The sequence below is a fragment of the Argopecten irradians genome, chromosome 3 (genome assembly GCF_041381155.1).
Source record: "Argopecten irradians isolate NY chromosome 3, Ai_NY, whole genome shotgun sequence".
Lineage (NCBI taxonomy): Eukaryota > Metazoa > Mollusca > Bivalvia > Pectinida > Pectinidae > Argopecten > Argopecten irradians.
In genome coordinates this window covers 61,485,906-61,506,863 of record NC_091136.1, presented here as the reverse complement: position 1 = coordinate 61,506,863, position 20,958 = coordinate 61,485,906, and the positions used below count along the sequence as shown (strand labels likewise).

General features: G+C 37.0%; 2 protein-coding genes across 5 annotated transcripts in view; both read right to left on the bottom strand.

The window, feature by feature from the left end:
• Positions 1-20,958, bottom strand: part of LOC138319299 (uncharacterized) — a 44,354-nt gene that overhangs the window by 12,862 nt on the left and 10,534 nt on the right. The window contains exons 1-3 of one of the 4 annotated variants that reach the window (XM_069262353.1): positions 8,911-9,051; positions 763-832; positions 351-404 (exon numbers count right to left, since the gene is read on the bottom strand). In XM_069262353.1, coding sequence (XP_069118454.1) covers positions 351-404; positions 763-804 — 96 coding nt within the window. In that variant the 5' untranslated portion in view covers positions 805-832; positions 8,911-9,051. Of the gene's footprint in view, positions 1-350; positions 405-762; positions 833-8,031; positions 8,081-8,882; positions 9,052-20,958 lie in introns of those variants that run through there. The other 3 variants (XM_069262355.1, XM_069262354.1, XM_069262356.1) reach the window with 3 other exon arrangements.
• LOC138319773 (uncharacterized) lies at positions 10,214-11,218 on the bottom strand. Its single transcript, XM_069262909.1, has 2 exons — positions 10,571-11,218; positions 10,214-10,414 (listed from the first exon to the last, which is right to left on the bottom strand). Exons 1-2 carry the CDS (start codon positions 11,216-11,218, stop codon positions 10,214-10,216), a joined length of 849 nt encoding a protein of 282 aa, XP_069119010.1.

Below are 20,958 nucleotides of genomic sequence, written 5' to 3'. Positions count from 1 at the left end.
CGGCCTGGCAGCCATCTTGTTGACCGAACGGTCCCAAAATGCGATATGCACAACTAGGGCCCTATGGGGAACCTACATATGAAATTTGAGAGAGATCTCTTCAGCCCTTTCTGAGAAATAGCGGTTACAAGAAATATTACAGGACGGACGGACGACGGATCACGAACAAAAAGTGATTTGAATAGCCCACCATCTGATGATGGTCGGGTAAAAATGGAACTCTGACGTTTACAAATGATAGTAGTTTAGTAAGTTATCAATCAAAAGACAGAATTCTAAAAGACATACGGGGGTGACAGTGTTATCGTTAGTCCTGAAGCACTTAACAAGCAGTCAAGTTTAACACTCACATCGATACTTTTCCCGGGGTCGAATGGTCCAATGCTTGGTGAGACTGGTGAAAACTGCGAATAAAAGTGAAAAGAGTGAACGAAATAATGATCAGGGACGATTGATCTCAACCCCTACTTAAGATTCGATGGTGCAAGATTCGAAATATGTAACATGTGTTTGTGATTGGCAAGGAAGAGATCGTCTGAGATAAAGATTCTTCTTCCTCACCCTCCTGTGGATGAAGGATTATGTAACTCACAACATAATGAACATACATGATTCATGAACAGTGAATGACAACTCATATTTCAAAACATCAAACTATATATCCTCCTTAACCTGAGCTACTCTATTAAGAGACCACTTTTCAATTTCCCTTGAGTGGTCGCTTAAGACAGATTCGACTGTATATATAAAGTGGGTACTTACAGGAACTTCTAGGAGGAGAATCAACGACCACGGCCAATACATTGTCACTTACAGATGGAAGTTGTCATATCTGTTAATGTAAAGGTTGGGTGGAGTGTATACATGTACAATCTTACAAACTACTGTTGAGTAACGACATCACATTGTAAACATATTTCGGTACCTTCTATAAGCATGGTACACCTAAGTAAATATATTTAAAACTCAAGAAAGCACAATACATACTGTACATCGTACAATACATACTGTATACCCTACAATACATATTGTATACCATACAATACATACTATATACCATACAATGCATACTGTACATCGTACAATACATACTGTATACCCTACAATACATATTGTATACCATACAATACATACTATATACCATACAATGCATACTGTACATCGTACAATACATACTGTCCATCGTACAATAAATACTGTATACCATACAATACATACTGTATACCATACAATACATACTGTACATCGTACAATACATACTGTATAACCTACATTACATACTGTATACCATACAATACATACTGTATACCATACAATACATACTATATACCATACAATACATACTGTACATCGTACAATACATACTGTATATCCTACAATACATACTATATACCCTACAATACATACTGTACATCGTACAATACATACTGTATACCCTACAATACATACTGTATACCATACAATACATACTGTATATCCTACAATACATCCTATATACCCTACAATACATACTGTACATCGTACAATACATACTGTATACCATATAATACATACTGTACATCGTACAATACATACTGTATATCCTACAATACATACTATATACCATACAATGCATACTGTATACCATACAATACATACTGTATACCATACAATACATACTGTACATCGTACAATACATACTGTATACCATACAATACATACTGTATACCATACAATACATACTGTATACCATACAATACATACTGTACATCGTACAATACATACTGTACATCGTACATCTACAACATCGTACAATACATACTATATACCATATAATACATACTGTACATCGTACAATACATACTGTATATCCTACAATACATACTATATACCATACAATACATACTGTACATCGTACAATACATACTATATACCATACAATACATGCTGTACATCGTACAATACATACTGTACATCGTACAATACATACTGTACATCGTACAATACATACTGTATACCCTAAAATACATATTGTATACCATACAATGCATACTATATACCATACAATACATACTGTACATCGTACAATACATACTGAATATCCTACAATACATACTGTATACCATACAATACATACTGTACATCGTACAATACATAGTGTATACCCTACAATACATATTGTATACCATACAATAAATACTATATACCATACAATACATACTGTACATCGTACAATACATACTGTATACCCTACAATACATACTGTATACCATACAATACATACTGTACATCGTACAATACATACTGTATACCCTACAATACATACTGTATACCATACAATACATACTGTATACCATACAATACATACTGTATACCATACAATACATACTGTACATCGTACAATACATACTGTATACCCTACAATACATATTGTATACCATACAATACATACTATATACAATACAATACATACTGTATACCATACAATACTTACTGTATACCATACAATACATACTATATACCATACAATACATACTGTACATCGTACAATACATACTGTATACCATATAATACATACTGTACATTGTACAATACATACTGTATATCCTACAATACATACTGTATACCCTACAATACATACTGTATACCCTACAATACATATTGTATACCATATAATACATATTGTATACCATACAATACATACTGTATACCCTACAACACATACTGTATACCATACAATGCATACTGTATACCCCACAATACATACTGTATACCATACAATGCATACTGTATACCCCACAATACATACTGTATACCACACAATACATACTGTATACCATACAATACATACCGTATACCACACAATACATACTGTATACCATACAATACATACTGTATACCACACAATACATACTGTATACCATACAATACATACTGTATACCATACAATACATACTGTACATCGTACAGTACATACTGTATACCCTACAATACATATTGTATACCATACAATACATACTGTACAGCGTACAATACATACTGAACATCGTACAATACATACTGTATACCATACAATATATACTGTATACCATATAATACATACTGTACATCGTACAATACATACTGTATACCCTACAATACATATTGTATACCATACAATAAATAATATATACCATATAATACATACTGTACATCGTACAATACATACTGTACACCCTACAATATATATTGTATACCATACAATAAATACTATATACCATACAATACATGCTGTACATCGTACAATACATACTGTATAACCTACATTACATACTGTATACCATACAATACATACTGTATACCATACAATACATACTATATACAATACAATACATACTGTTCATCGTGCAATACATACTGTACATCGTACAATACATACTGTATACCATACAATACCTACTGGTTACCATACAATACATACTGCATACCATACAATACATATTGTATACCCTACAATACATACTGTATACCCTACAATACATACTGTATACCATACAATACATACTGTTTACCATGCAATACATACTGTATACCCTACAATACATACTGTATACCCTACAATACATACTGTATACCATACAATACATACTGTATACCCTACAATACATACTGTATACCCTACAATACATACTGTATACCATACAATACATAATGTATACCCTACAATACATACTGTATACCCTACAATACATACTGTATACCCTACAATACATACTGTATACCCTACAATACATACTGTATACCATACAATACATACTGTATACCATACAATATATATACTGTATACCATACAATACATACTGTATACCATACAATCATACTGTACATCGTACAATACATAGTGTATACCCTACAATACATATTGTATACATACAATAAATACTATATACCATACAATACATACTATATACCATACAATACATACTGTACATGTACAATACATACTGTATATCTACATACTTATACCATACAATACATACTGTACATACAATACATACTGTATACCTACTACTGTAACTACAATACATACTGTATACCTACAATACATACTGTATACCATACAATACATACTGTACCTACAATACATACTGTATACCATAGTACAATACATACTGTATACCATACAATACATATGTATACCATACAATACATACTGTATACCATACAATACATACTGTATACCATACAATACATACTGTATACCATACAATACATACTGTATACCATACAATACATACTGTATACCATACAATACATACTGTATACCATACAATACATACTGTATACCATACAATACATACTGTATACCATACAATACATACTGTATACCATACAATACATACTGTATACCATACAATACATACTGTATACCATACAATACATACTGTATACCATACAATACATACTGTATACCCTACAACACATACTGTATACCATACAATGCATACTGTATACCATACAATACATACTGTATACCATACAATACATACTGTATACCACACAATACATACTGTATACCACACAATACATACTGTATACCATACAATACATACTGTATACCATACAATACATACTGTATACCATACAATACATACTGTATACCATACAATACATACTGTATACCATACAATACATACTGTATACCATACAATACATACTGTATACCATACAATACATACTGTATACCCTACAATACATACTGTATACCATACAATACATAATGTATACCCTACAATACATACTGTATACCCTACAATACATACTGTATACCATACAATATATACTGTATACCATACAATACATACTGTACATCGTACAATACATACTGTATACCCTACAATACATATTGTATACCATACAATAAATAATATATACCATATAATACATACTGTACATCGTACAATACATACTGTACACCCTACAATACATATTGTATACCATACAATAAATACTATATACCATACAATACATGCTGTACATCGTACAATACATACTATATACCATACAATACATACTGTACATCGTACAATACATACTGTATAACCCCACATTACATACTGTATACCATACAATACATACTGTATACCATACAATACATACTATATACCATACAATACATACTGTTCATCGTACAATACATACTGTACATAATACAATACATACTGTATACCATACAATACCTACTGGTTACCATACAATACATACTGTATACCATACAATACATATTGTATACCCTACAATACATACTGTATACCCTACAATACATACTGTATACCATACAATACATACTGTTTACCATGCAATACATACTGTATACCCTACAATACATACTGTATACCCTACAATACAATACAACAATACTGTATACCCTACAATACATACTGTATACCATACAATACATAATGTATACCATACAATATATACTGTATACCCTACAATACATACTGTATACCCTACAATATATACTGTATACCCTACAATACACACTGTTTACCATACAATACATACTGTATATCATACAATACATACTGTATACCATACAATACATACTGTATACCATACAATACATGAAGCTTTGATATGATATCGTGGATAGAAGTATTCCTGGTAAGCCGATGGAACAATAGTGAATAGCCTATATATGTTACGTAAAACAAATGTCGTTGCTTTTGTATTCGTAGTTCAACAACAACCACTAAAACAACGAAAGTTTTAACACGAAGACAATTTCCTGTTATACAGTATTACTGAACAATCTTAGAGATGATACTTGACAAGACACTTCTGAATCATAATGTCGTGTCGAAGTGCAAAAGTCTCTCAATGTCGTACATCAAATAGCACTGGATTATATATTGTTGTGAAATTTTTGGCAAAAGAATTGTCCTGCTCGAGGTAAACCAACAACCTCTAGTGACTTACCCTACCAAAACGGAGCCTGACGGATTGTCCTGATCCGAAGCAAACTAACTTTTACCCCCTGCTTACGCTTGCCAGTACCAGATATGCTGCTGATCTGGGACTACCTGAGTAGCCTTTGCAGGCAACCCATTATTTAGGAGCTTCTAGCGTAACCGTGGTAGGACCTTTCACACAGTGACACTACCCCAACAACGAGCTCATCAGCCATGCAGGCAACCCCTTGTACAAGAGCTTCCAACAACGATGCCCAGAGTATCATTAACCAGAGTAGACTTATAGGTCAAACTCTTATGTACAGTGGCTAACCTTTTCTTTTTTGTTGATTTCGAACTGTAGTTCTGACACCAGCAGTCTTCATCAGCAAATCCAACACTAAAATTGATTTTTTAAACTACCCTCCCACCCTCTGATCTGGAACAGGAATAGAGATTAACAAAATCTTACATGGATCTGTCAAGTGGACAGGGATATCTCAACCCGAGTGAAAGATTTTAGCTAATCAACCCGAGGCTTGCCAAGGGTTGATGGTCAAAATCTTTCACGAGGGTTGAGATACCCCTGTCCACCTGACTGGCCCATGTAAGATTCTTTTTTCCCATACTTTATCGAGAAATGGTGAAAATTTAGTCGACATGAACGTCGCTGTGTGTAAAAATGGTCGCCATATGTATTGATGACGTCACTGTCTAACGCGTGTGAGCTGTCTTTTCCCTACCCCGGTAAAAGACATAGTTTCTTTTTCCCTGGTAACCGCGGGATAACCCTGTCAAGTTTTGGAGAAGGGGGATAAGCGAGCTACCATCTGGCAACCATGGTATTTACAGACTAAACAAAAGGCCATTGACCTTAACGGTCACCTGAATTTAATACAGGATACATAGATTAGTTGTCATTTACTAGCCAACTGATGTTTTTTGTTCACGAAATAGGAACATAGACCTAATAGGTCTACATACAAAGTTTCATTAAGCTTCGTGTATAGGTTCAATAATTATTACTGCAAAGGGCAAAAAATCCGTACTTATGTTACAGTCGAATCAAGCTGATATTCGAACTAGTCCGAGATCTTTCTAATTTTAGTTTAAATATTTACTCAAGTTAATGTATTCACGAGGTCCAACAATAATTATTAGTGCAAATGGCAATAATTCCGTAAGTTACAATCGAATCAAGCTGATTTTCAAACTCGTCCGAGATCTATCCAATGTTAGTCTACAAAGTTTCATTATGCCCTGTTAATATTTAAGTTATCGTGTTCACAAAGTTCAATAATTATTATTGCAAAGGGCAATAACTCCGTAAATTACAGTCGAATCAAGCTGATTTTCGAACTCGTCCGAGATCTTTCCAATGTTAGTCTACATACAGTTCCATTAAGCTTGGTTCCTATGTACCCAAGTTATCGTGTTCACAAGGAAATGTTAACGGACGTCGCACGACCGACGACGACGGACAAAAGACTATCGCAATAGGTCACCATGACCTATTGTCAGGTGACCTAAAAAATAATCTGACCGGAAGCCAACTGGTGTACAGTGGCAAGGCTAATAGAATAGATCTGGGTCCAAAATCTTACCCATGAAACTTTAGATAAACATCTAACACGTACATTGACAAGAAACTCATGTCCAACCATCACTGCAATATTAGATCAAATTAATTCTGAAATACACGACGGGAAACAGCGAAACAATCTGATAACTTCTGGAATCACAGAAGAGCGCCATCAGGATACAAAGAAAAGGATAAAAGCAGATGCAAAGAAAATAATCGAATGAATAATCGTGTGAAGTAAAATCACCGGAATGACTTAACAGAACGTGAAAAAGATCAAGAAAAGGAACTCAGTGAAAAAGCAAATAAACAAACAAGAATAGGAACAGGCAGCTTCCACCATATGTAAAGTGTCGAGGATAAGCCCCGAAAGCAGGCCGCGCTCAACGTTGCTTAACTACAGTATTGACACTCATCCGCACAGCCGTAAAAACTTTCTGATGGACTATGCGGATAATACGTTCATATAACTTAATTTACTTACCAATATTTACTGTATAAAGTATTGATTGGTTTATACCATTGATAATAACTCACCAGATATCAAACAGCATGCCACTATCCCTTTGCGTCATGTCTATTTTTGGAAATCCAATATCATTAATAGAATAATGGGAAACACCTTTTCTATTTTAACCTAGCAATCTATATTTAGCATCGATTTTCGGAAAAACCAATCGGAAGCGATCTATTTTTAAAAACGGAAAATCTACTCTATTTTAAGAACTGAATGACATTTGGCGAATCATCCTGGCCACCCTAGGAAATCATTTGTCTAAACTCCGTTATCGTAGAAACATAAATACCATTGTAACAAAAAAGTTTCATTTCCAAAGAAAGTTTCAATGCTATTTAGTAATTTCGGTACTTTGACCGTCTCTTCCAAAGTGCTATGAAAGCTTCATTATGATTGGTCAAAATTTCCGAAGATATGCCTTTTAACGTAGGGTAAGCAAGACTGGATTACCTGCCTTAGTATCAATTATCTCCGCTAGGCTGCGCTCATACTAGAAATGTATTTTCGAAGCGAAGCCTAGCGGAGAGTAGAAAACTACGGCAGGCAATCCAGTGTAAGGGTAAGATGATTACATGGTTAACCGACAATGCATCGTGGCTGATTGTCATTCTAGTGAAATTATCATAGACAATACTTTTTCCAGTGAAAACTGTTACTCGTGAAGTTTTATTAAATACAATATTGTTGTATCCAGTATGGAAAATACATGAAAATCCGTTTCAAACAAGAATATAGTACATACACGTTCTTCTGGTAGACTGATGTAATCGTCTGCAATACATTACATGTACACATACAAATATATGGCCTGGGTGCAGCGTATCCATAAACAAATACCGAGATATAATGCTGTAGAAAATAAGAAACAAACCTTATGATACCAGGTAAAATATCCCTACCTTTCTTATCACCACATGAAAGAGTCTTATAGTATAGCCATTAAGCACAGCAAGCCAAACACATCCAAACTATGTAGACAAATTCTTCAACGTGTACTTTAAACTTTATGTGCAAACCGGAACACTATTGTCAATACAGAAGTAGACGACACACCGTGTCCCGATTTAGAAGTAAGATAATATCTTGTGTGTGTCGTCTTTGTAATTAAATGTCTAGATCCCGTTTAAACTAACAGTTAGTGAGTATTGTATGTCTATAAATAATAATAATAATAATAATACTGGACGCAGGCATAATGCCTATATATCCAGATCGCTAATCATACTATACATCCCGACTATTAATAAGTTCAGTATTGTCTATCTCATGATTAAAGTAGCATTCGGGCTGCCCCCAATGCTTATCCAAGCGAGATTCAAATGTTTTTATTGATGGTGACGTAACCACGGCTTCGGGAAGAGAGTTCCAGTGATTGATGATCCGCTCCTTGAATGAATACTTTCTCAAATTTAGACGACTTCGTCGTTTTAACAATGTCAAAGAGTGGCCCCTAGTTCTTTTGTTGTTATTTTGAATTAAAAATCCCTCTACGACGACTTGATCATATCCTCCATGTATCAATTTATATACTTGGATCATGTCTCCTCTAAGCCTTCTGTGTTTTAGTGTAGGTAACTTCAGGATCCTCAGTCTGTTTTCATAGGTTAAATCTTTCATTCCCGGTATTTGTTTTGTTGCTCTCCTTTGTACATTTTCTATCTCGTTTATTTGTGTTTGTAAGTACGGGTTCCATATGCAGGCTCCATATTCCAAATGTGGTCTGACAAGTGCTTTATATAATAGACAGAATGTTTGATTATCTAAATAATTATAGGTTCTTCGGATAGTTCCCATTATTCTGTTTGCTTTATTGACGGCATCATGAATATGTTCACTGAAGCTTAGGCTGTTGTCTGTTGTTATCCCAAGATCCTTTTCTTTCAAGACCTCCTCTAATTGTACCTGTATTCTTCCTTCCAAAGTGTCTTTATATAAATGTAGGGCCGTTTTATTTGGGTTCTTCCCTAGATATAGCACCTTACATTTATCAGGATGAAATTTTAAAAGCCATCGATCAGACCATTTTTGGAGTTGATTAAGATCATCCTGTAGATTTGTGTTTTCGTAATATTTAAAAAGTTTAGTATCATCTGCAAACAAGTAAGTTGCTGATTTAATAGTTCCTGTACGGTCATTAATATAGATTACAAACAGAATCGGTCCTAAAACACTTCCCTGGGGGATACCACTTGTCACCTCCATCTATTTTGACAGTTCTCCGTTTACCGATACTTGCTGTTTCCGGTTAGTTAAAAAACTTTCTACCCATTTGATGATTTCAGGTGATAATCCGTATGATTTTAGTTTGCCGATGAGCCGTAGGTGTGGCACTGTGTCGAAGGCTTTCATGAAGTCTAGATAAATGGTTTGGATTGATCCTCCTTGGTCGATAACTTCTGTCCACTAGTCAATAACTTTAAGTAACTGTAAAACAGTTGATCTTCCCTTAATGAATCCATATTGCTGTTTACTAAGAAGATTATTCTTATCTAGATGGTCCATTATTCTTTTCCTCACAATTTTTTCCATAGTTTTACAAACAACACTTGTCAAACTTACTGGCCTGTAATTCCCTGCATTTTTCTTGTCTCCTTTTTTGTGGATCGCAGTTATCGGACTTCCTTCCAGGTATTGGGGGAGTTCTCCTGTTTTCAGTGACCAGTTAAATATTTCACACAAAGGAGTCTTCAGTATGTCCGCTGTTTCTTTTAATACTTTCGGGTGAATATTATCTGCTCCTGGTGATTTGGTTGGATTTAATGACTTCAAAATATTTAATACTTCCAGTTCTGATATATCAGTGTTAATAAATGGATTTTCTATGCTAAGTTTCTTCAATACGGGAATATCATCTTGTGGTTCTACGGTGAAAACACTTGAAAAATAGTCCGCTAATGCATTTGCTTTATCTTGATCAGAGTGGGCGATGGTCAGTTCCTTTCCACATTTAATGTGCAGCTCTGTGATTCCGGATTTCGATTTAGTTTTTGAATTTGCATATCTCCAAAACTTTTTCGGATTCGTCTTGACATCTTTAGCGATATCCTTTTCTAAACACTTTTTAAATTTCCTTACTAATGTTTTAACTTTGTTTCTTGCTTTCACGTATTCGTTATATTTCCGCATTTCCCTGGTTTCAAGATATCTCTGCCAGCTCCTATGTTTCCATTTTATAGCCTGTACAGATTGTCGAGAGGATTTTGCCATTTCTTCGTTTCTTGAATGTTCTTTGGTATATTCATATCAATAGTGGATTTTACAATTTTTTACAATCTTCTGAAATAATTCGTATTTTGATTTAGTGTCCGGTGCACGCTGTAATATTTCCTTCCAATCTATCGATAGATCTGTCCTTATTTGTTTGTAAATGCTCTTGTTGTAGTTATACTTAACTGTTTTGCTAATGTTATAAGTTTTTGTACAGTTCAGTTCAAAAAATATAGTACCATGATCGCTCTTTCCTAATCCGCTTTTTATTGCAATGTTACTAATTATATCGTGTTCGTTTGTGAATATTAGGTCTAAAATACTGGGTTCATTATTTGCTCTGATTCTCGTTGGATTCGTTAAATGTTGAAATAAAAACGCGTCTTTGATTGATTCATTGAATTGGTATTCCAAATGTTTTGCTTTTCTAGATGGAGTCAACTGATCCCAATTGATATATTTCAAATTAAAGTCTCCCATTATTAGCAAATGTGATGTTTTCATCTCTACTATATTGGTAAATAGCGCGCACAAATCTCTATTGTTTTCATCCTCGCTGTTTGGACTCCTGTACAGGCACCCAATAGTTAATATGTTTCCATTATCAAGATTTATTTTTACCCATAATTGTTCATTAAATGTTTTGTTGATTTATATTTCCGTGGCTCCTAGTTTGTGTGCCGTGTATATGATAATTCCTCTCGATCGATTGTTTTGCTCCATATCTCCGGAAAAGCTTCAAATCCATCAATATTCAACTCAGACTTGTTTATTTGGTATCTGGAATTTTTAGGAAAAGCCTCGACAACTCCTATGATATCTAACTTTTCATGATTTTGTTGGTGAGAGTATCTGCATTTGTAAACATACATCGGAATTTTTCGACATGCATTAATCTTTTCTTACTGTCAGGCGGACGATTTTCCTGTTCCACGGCGGTCCCCGTACCCGATGCATGAATTCCCCCGATTCGTTCTTTTCCCTTTCCTTCGCCTCATTTCTAAGAGCGGTTTCCGCTTCCGTTTCTTGTTTTGTGAGGTCGTTACTGATACGAATTTCTTTGTATTTATCGCTGTTTTTCAATTCAGATATATGTCTGAAGAGTGATTTCTTTCTCTCGGAGGATACAAAAGAAACCAACAGCGGCCTCGATTTCACATTTGTTTTGTCAAATTTGCCAAGTCTTATAACTTTAGCTACATTGTCCTCATAAATAACTTTGCATGTTTTGAGCATCTCCCGTATTTCCTTCTCATCCGCTGCTTTTCTCGCGGACCCGTCTACACCGGATTGCTCCTTAATTCCGAAGACAATGATGTCACACCCTAACAAAAAACACAATCCCAAAAAACTTTTCTCGTACATAAAAACAACTAAGAAAGAGAACTCTGACATCACAGCCCTACGGAAAGACGGACATCTGTTGACGGACACAAGTGACAAAGCCAACATCTTAAACCAACAATTCCAGTCTGCTTTCACACAAGAACAGAATACAACCATACCTGACAAAGGACCTTCACCACACCCAATTATGCCAGACATCCACACAACAGGGCATACACAAACTACTGAACAATATAAACCCGCATAAAGCAACTGGCCCCGACAACATTCATGGCAGAATATTGAAAGAACTCAAAGACATCACAGCTCCAATCCTTACAAAAATATTTACATGCTCACTCACCACAGGAACACTTCCCCACGACTGGAAACACGCAAATGACAATCCCATTTACAAAAAAGGCGACAAATACAATCCCGCAAACTACAGACTATATCACTCACATGCATCACATGCAAATTAATGGAACATATAATCACCAGCGCCACCATGTCACATCTGGAAAACAACAACATACTTTACGACAAACAACACAGCTTTAGACCTTCCAGATCATGCGAAACCCAAGTGGCCACGTTCATACACGACCTCACACAAAATCACAACAACAACACGCAGACAGACATCATAATCATGGACTTTGCAAAAGCCTTTGACAAAGTACCACACAAACGCCTTCAGTACAAACTCAAATACTACGGCATCACAGGTAACACACATGCATGGATAACAGATTTTCTTTCACATCGCACCCAGACAGTAATACATGAGGGCAAACACTCACACAAAATACCAGTAACATCCGGAGTCCCTCAAGGAACCTGTCTGGGCCCCATACTTTTCTTAATATATATCAACGACCTACATGAATACATGAAACACAGCACCCTTAGACTTTTCGTAGACGATGGTATCATTTACAAGACCATACACAAACAAGAAGACACACAGAAACTACAACACGACCTTGACAATGCAGGACAATGGGAACACGACTGGCTAAAGCAATTTCACCCCGACAAGTGCAACGTCATCTCCACTACCACCAAACGCAACAAAATCCACCACAACTACACTCTCCATAACCACTCACTTGAACACGTCAAACACAGTAAATACTTAGGCCTCACACTACAAAACAACCTCCAATGGGACAAACACATTAACACCATCACTGCAAATGCAAACAGAACACTAGGTTTCCTAAAACGAAACCTCACAATCAATTCACCACACATTAAAGAACACCCATATAAAGCACTTGTTAGACCCAAACTAGAGTACTGCTCCTCTATCTGGGACCCACACAATACTGGCCAAATACAACAAATAGAAAAAACTCAACGCAGAGCAGCAAGATATGTACACAACAGATATCATAACACTTCTTCAGTCTCAGACATGTTATACACACTCCAATGGCCAACACTACAAACACGCCGTCTACAATCACGACTCATCCTCCTATATAAAATCACACACCATCTCGTTGCCATCAACCCAGAACAATACCTACCTCCTGTAGATACCCGCACTAGACACACACATCCGTATGCATACAGACACATCGCAGCAACAAAGGATACATTTAAGTACTCCTTTTTCCCACACACCATCACATACTGGAATCTCCTCCCTGTGGCAATAGTACAAAACACTACACTGGAGGGCTTCAAGGCAAACATAAACAACGTAGCCCTTGAAGCCCCCACTCACAAATAAACACCTCATTTTTATCATGTTTTTAACCTATCTACTTTTATCTATTCCAGCACCAGAAGAAAAAAAAATGCACTGTATATAACCCCTTCCCCCACGCCACTGAGCCGATCACTCACCTAACATCGTCACTATTGACGGATGGTGATAAACCAAAGAAGATGTTTGCTTCCCTGGTTTTTCTCTCATTGATTTCCGTGATAACATCCAGTTGATGGGTAGTGGCCTCCTTTCCATTTTTCTTAGTTTCGTGCTGTTCGCTTTCTTCGTCACTTTTCTTTAACTCGTGTCTTATCATTTTCTTAATATGTTCTTCACTACACATATTATGAACTCTTGCCTCCAGCGATTTGATTCTTTCCTCAAACATTTCTCTTAATTCTGCACACTTCTGTTCAATTTGTATTTCTGTCTGGAGGTTTTTCTCTACTGTGGCAAGGCAAGGAGGACAAAACCACATGGAGTCCACAGAGTTACTTAATACGGCATGCTCGTTGTCATTTTTGTTGACACCTTTGATGCAGTATTGATGACTACATCTCCGACATCTCAGTACCTTTGTATTTGAATCCGGTATTACTGAGCAAAGTTTGCAACAGTCTCCATCCCACGGTAGAAGGAACGGGTTTCTGGGAGGTTTATTCTCAGACTTGTTTTTAGACCTGGTCGCACGGACCGTTGTTTGGTCTCTATCATTTTGTTTGTTGACATCACGGAACTCCCGTCCTGGTTGTGGCATGTTGATGTTTGACGTTTTCAACAGGTTTCAGTTTCCAATTCTTCCAATATTTTGGGTGTAGCACGTTAGTGTCTTTTGGCACGTCTCTGCCAAGTTTGGCTGAATTCTATCTCTGTTTACAGCGTAAATCTGTAATATTTGTCTTCACTGGTTACGGAGCTCAGGAGAATCACGTCCGTTGCCATCGATGACGTCACAATCTATTTATTGTCTATATATCACTTCTAAAGTGTACTTGAAGATAAATTAGTTGATATAAAGTGGCTATGATTTACCCGATCATTGGTTAATTAAATTAATTGACCAATCAGATTGCTTCTTGCAAATGCTCGCTTGAAGAGTTCCACTTCCGTTCCACAGTTGAAGTATCAGAGTCACACCTTGTTCATATGGTAGGGGTAGGTTATTATATTTTTTTAAAACCAGAAGCAGACACCTGTGATGCAGGTTACTTTAAATCGAAAAAAATACATCGTAAAATTCTAAATCGTAATATTTTTCCCGGGGGGAGACCCCCGGACCCCCCCAAACACCAAGATCTCGCGCCTTCGGGCGCTCGCAAATTCAACAAAATGCATCGTAAAACTCATCTTAGCCATTCTAAATAATAGAGAGCGCAGCGAACGGGCCGAAGGCCCGTTCGCGAAGCGAACTCTTGTGATAGAGGTGTCTCCCTAACGTTATTCTATGTAAATCATCCAATATATGTAGAGTTGGAAAACTTTCTCACAAACCGGAAACAGGAAGTCAACACAAGATCCAGCATCGCGCAAGACAGTATCTAAAGTCACACTCTCGCGTGATTACAAAATCACACTCTCGCGTGATTACAAACAAGTAACGCTTGGAAAAATACAAAATGAAAACATTGGTGAAAGATAAACCTTCCAATTTATTCTTATCTGAATCTAACAATTCCATTTTGTCCTGAATCTTAACTTAAAAGCCGTTTTACGTGAGCAGTTGCTTCGGAATTTTCCGCCTGGCAACGGAGAATGACGTTGAGATATAATTTGTAGCCGCAGTCACGTATTTTTGCAGAAAGTGAAAGTAGAAGTATCCTATGTTCAATATTGTTTTTCTTGTGATAAACTCAATGCCAGTAATTCAGCAAAGCTATTATTCTAATAATTAATAATTCTATAAATGGTTTCTAGCAGTACAGTTATTCAGCGCACCCAATAAGCTATAAAAACTAAACACATAATATCGATAAGACTGATGGGTCAGGGGAGAGTACTCTTTCGCCGTTGGAAATCCTTTATTTAGATCTACCTGGCATATTTCTATTTAGTTAAACATTAAAAAAACGAAAGAATGGATTAACTGCTGCGCTCTCAGATAGGCTTTGCCTAAAATTATATTAATATTTTTCCCGGGGGAGACCCCAGACCCCAAAATCTCGCGCCTTCGGCGCTCACACGCTAATTTGGCCAATTTGCGTATTCGTTAAGGGCTATTGGACAACACTATCGCCATTTTGGAGGTTGTGAAACGTATTTTGTCAAACAAGCTAATAGAGAGCGCAGCGAACGGGCCGAAGGCAGGCCCGTTCGCGAAGCGAACTCTTGTGATAGAGGTATCTCGGTAACGTTATTCTATGTAATCCATCCATATATGTAGAGTTGGAAAACTTTCTGATAAACCGGAAACAGGAAGTCAACACAAGGTCCAGCATCGCGCAAGACAGTATCCAAAGTCACACTCTCGCGTGATTACAAAATCACACTCTCGCGTGATTACAAACAAGTAACGCTTGCAAAAATTCAAAATGAAAACATTAGTGAAAGATAAACCTTCCAATTAATTCTAACCTGAATCACATTTTGTCCTGAATCTTAACTTAAAAGCTGTTTTACGTGAGCAGTTGCTTCGGAATTTTCCGCCTGGCAACGGAGAATGACGTTGAGATATAATTGGTAGCCACAGTTACGTATTTTTGCAGAAAGTGAAAGTAGAAGTATCCTGCGTTAAATATTGTTTTTCTTGTTATAAACTCAATTCCAGTAATTCAGCAAAGCTATGATTCTTATAATTAATAATTATAATATAATTTTAGGCAAAGCCTATCTAAGAGCACAGCAGTTAATCTATTCTTTCGTTGTTTTTTTAACTGTGTTACTAAGAGTATATAATATAATTTAAGGCAAAGCCTTTCTCAGAGCGCAGCAGGTAATCCATTCGTTTGTTTGTTTGTTTTTTTAAAACTGTTACTTAATAGAAATATGCCAGGCAAATAAAGGATTTCTAACGGCGAAAGAGTTATCTCCCCTGACCCATCAGTCTTATCGATATTGACATGTGTTTTGTTCTAATTGCTTATTGTGTGCGCTGACTAACTGTACTAATAGAAACCATTTATAGAGAGTGCAGCGAACTCTTGTGATAGAGGTGTCTCGGTAACGTTGTAGAGTTGGAAAACTTTCTCAAAAATCGGAAACAGGAAGTCAACACAAGATCCAGCATCGCGCAAGACAGTATCCAAAGTCACACTCTCGCGTGATTACAAAATCACACTCTCGAGTGATTATAAACAAGTTATACTTGGAAAATTCAAAATGAATACATGAGTGAAAGATTAACCTTCCAATTTATTCTTACCTGAATCTAACAATTGCATATTGCAATAAACGATAATAGGTTCCGGATATTTTATCTAGCTCCGTGACTAATATTGTAATATCCATGCTTGTGTAACTCTCCAGTGAGGGAGGGAATAAAAGTTGTTGGACTGGAAGCCATCTTGAGTGATGAATACATGACATGGTGTCAGAAGTTAAAATCCACGTTCATCCAGTGTCTGCGCACGAGCTGCGTGAAGTTACAGGTATAATTAAGAACTGAAAGATTTATTTGTCACGAACGACAACAATTTGAATGACAAGATGGCACATAGTGGCGTGAAACACTCGCCGGAATTCGAACCCGCTGACCCAAACACGTGTGCTCCAGAATGGGAACTGTACAAACGAGATTTCCTTGTGTATTTAGATGCAATAGGACTAGATGAAAAACCAGGAAAGAGAAAAGTTGGCATTTTATTGTCAAGTATGGGTCTTGAGGCGATCAGAATTCATGATTCGTTCGTATGGGCCGGAGCAATTGAGGCAGACGAAACAAACAACATTGCCGCCGTACCAGCCGAGGATAGACACAAGTTACAGGACGTGTTCTCGAAGTTTGACCAGCATTTTGGCGTTCATTATTACCGTAACATTAAACGACAAGAGTTCTTGAATACAAAACGTGGTAACATTACAATAATGGATTTCATTGCCGAACTTAAACGTAAGGCAGAGCGCTGTGAGTACGGGGATCAGAAAGAGAGTTTAATCTGCGATATGGTAATAAACGGTGTCCAAGACAGCAAATGTTCAGAGAAATTGATGGAAATACCAGTCAGAGAGCTCACATTGGACAAAGTGGTACAGACGTGCCGACAGGTTGAATTGACAGCGGCTCATTTAAAGTCTTTGGAAGGAGAAAAGGTCAACATTGCTAAGACTACAGGCAATAAAAACAGTGGACCAAAACACAAACATTCAAAACTTGAGTACATGGGGAACTATCCTTATTGTGATAAATGTTGTAAACATCATGGATACAAAAACTGTCCAGCGTATGGTCAGGTCTGCCACACTTGTGGAATTAGAGGCCATTTTAGAAAATCACCTGTGTGTAAAGGGCGTCAAACAGGTCACCATCGCCGTGAAAATAATTATCATGACAGAGGTAGAAGTCAGGTGAGACGTGGAGAAAAAAACAGAGGTCGAAGGTCAGGGTACGCACCACCAGAAAGGCGAAATGTACACTATACTAAAGAACACAATACTCGAGATAATGACATTGATAACGACGACGAACTGTACGAAATGTTTGACCAGTGCACGGTGAGGGACGTATTCACGACAAAAACAAATGAACAAGTTGATGATAATGACTGGGTCGTTGAACTAAAGGTAAACAACTGCAAACTGTCTTTAGAAATCGACAGTGGAGCAAGGTGCAATGTATTATCGAGAAGCACAGCGGAAATGTACGCGTCAACAAAAGACATCAAGCCAAGTACCGTTATTATAAACGGAGTGAGCGGGAACCCTATGAAAGCATATGGGCAAATCACATTTCCATGTTATTACAAAGGCACAAAGAGAAATCTGACATTTCAAGTAATCGACACACCTGGAATTAACTTGTTGGGTAGACAAGACTCCATCAACTTGGGCCTCATAACAAGAATACATACTGCCAAACTAGAAATATCTCATATTTTGAAACGCTATGAAGATGTACTGTGTGATGAGATTGGGTGTATTCCTGGGGAGTACAAAATCAAGATAGACTCGAATATACAACCAGTGGTTCATGCGCCAAGGCCAGTACCAGCACCGATTCGCAGTCAACTCAAGAAAGAACTGGACACGCTGGTAAAAGGTGGAATAATTAAACCAGTAACAAAACCTACCGAATGGGTGAACAGCATGGTTTGTGTCAGGAAGAAAAATGGCCGCTTACGAATTTGCATTGATCCGTCAGATTTGAACAAAGCAATTCTCAGAGAATATTTTCCAATGAACAGTATTGATGACATCATTACCAGGCTACATGGTAGCAAATACTTCTCTACTCTAGATGCCAACATGGGGTATTATCAAATCAAGCTTGCCGAGGAGAGTTCATACTTCACCACATTCAATACACCATTTGGAAGATACCGATACCTGCGCATGCCCATGGGAACAAAGTGTTCTAGTGAAGTGTTTCAGAGAGAAATGATTCATCATTTTGGTAGTATAGAAGGTACAGAAATTGTTGTGGATGATATTTTAGTGCATGGAAAAACTCTAGAAGAACATAACGAACGGTTAGAGGCTGTTCTAGACAAAGCCCGAGCAATAAACTTGAAACTGAACAAATCCAAATGCACCATTGCGAAACCGGAAGTGAACTATGTAGGTCATAAACTCACTGAGGAAGGCATCAAACCCACAGATGAGAGAGTTGAGGCAATTGTCAACATGAGAGATCCTGAAAACCACACAGAACTTGAGACAATACTTGGTATGCTAGCATATGTATCAAAGTTTATTCCTAATCTGAGTAACCTTAACGCACCACTCCGTGAACTGCGCCAACAAAAAGAATGGAATTGGACGGCAGAAACAAAACAGGCATTCAACGACGTCAAAGCCGCGTTGACGTCAACAAAGGTGTTGAAATACTATGACGTCAAGCAACCACTGAAACTGACTGTCGACGCATCCATGAAAGGGCTGGGTGCAGCAATAATTCAGAAGAACGGTGTTGTGGCATACGCTTCGAGAGCGTTATCACCGACAGAACAACGATACGCGCAAATTGAGAAAGAAATGCTCGCAGTCGTATTTGGATGTGAACGGTTTCACAAAATGTTGTACGGGAAATCAGACGTCACCATTGAATCGGATCACAAACCACTTGAGAGTATAATGCGCAAACCAATCCATAATGCTCCAATGCGAATCCAAAGGATGATGTTGAAGCTACAGCCATACGAGTTTAATCTGGTATACACCAAAGGGAAAGATATTGCACTTGCCTATTGTCTGAGCAGGTTACCTTTGGAGGAAATAGGCAACAAAACGATGGATGATGAGATGATGATACTTACCATAGACACATTGTCACACTTGAATCACAAGAACATTCAGACAGCGACGAACACAGATGAAGAATTACAAGATGTAAAGCAAATGATTCAACAGGGTTGGCCAGAAAATAGACATGATGTCTTACAAAAGGCATTCCCATACTGGGATTGCAGAGATGAACTTTCCACATACAATGGAATAGTGTATAAAGGAGAAAGAACGTGCATACCAGCATCATTGAGAGCAGAAACCCTCAAAGTTATTCACAAGTCTCACATGGGGATGGTGAAATGTAAACAGAGGG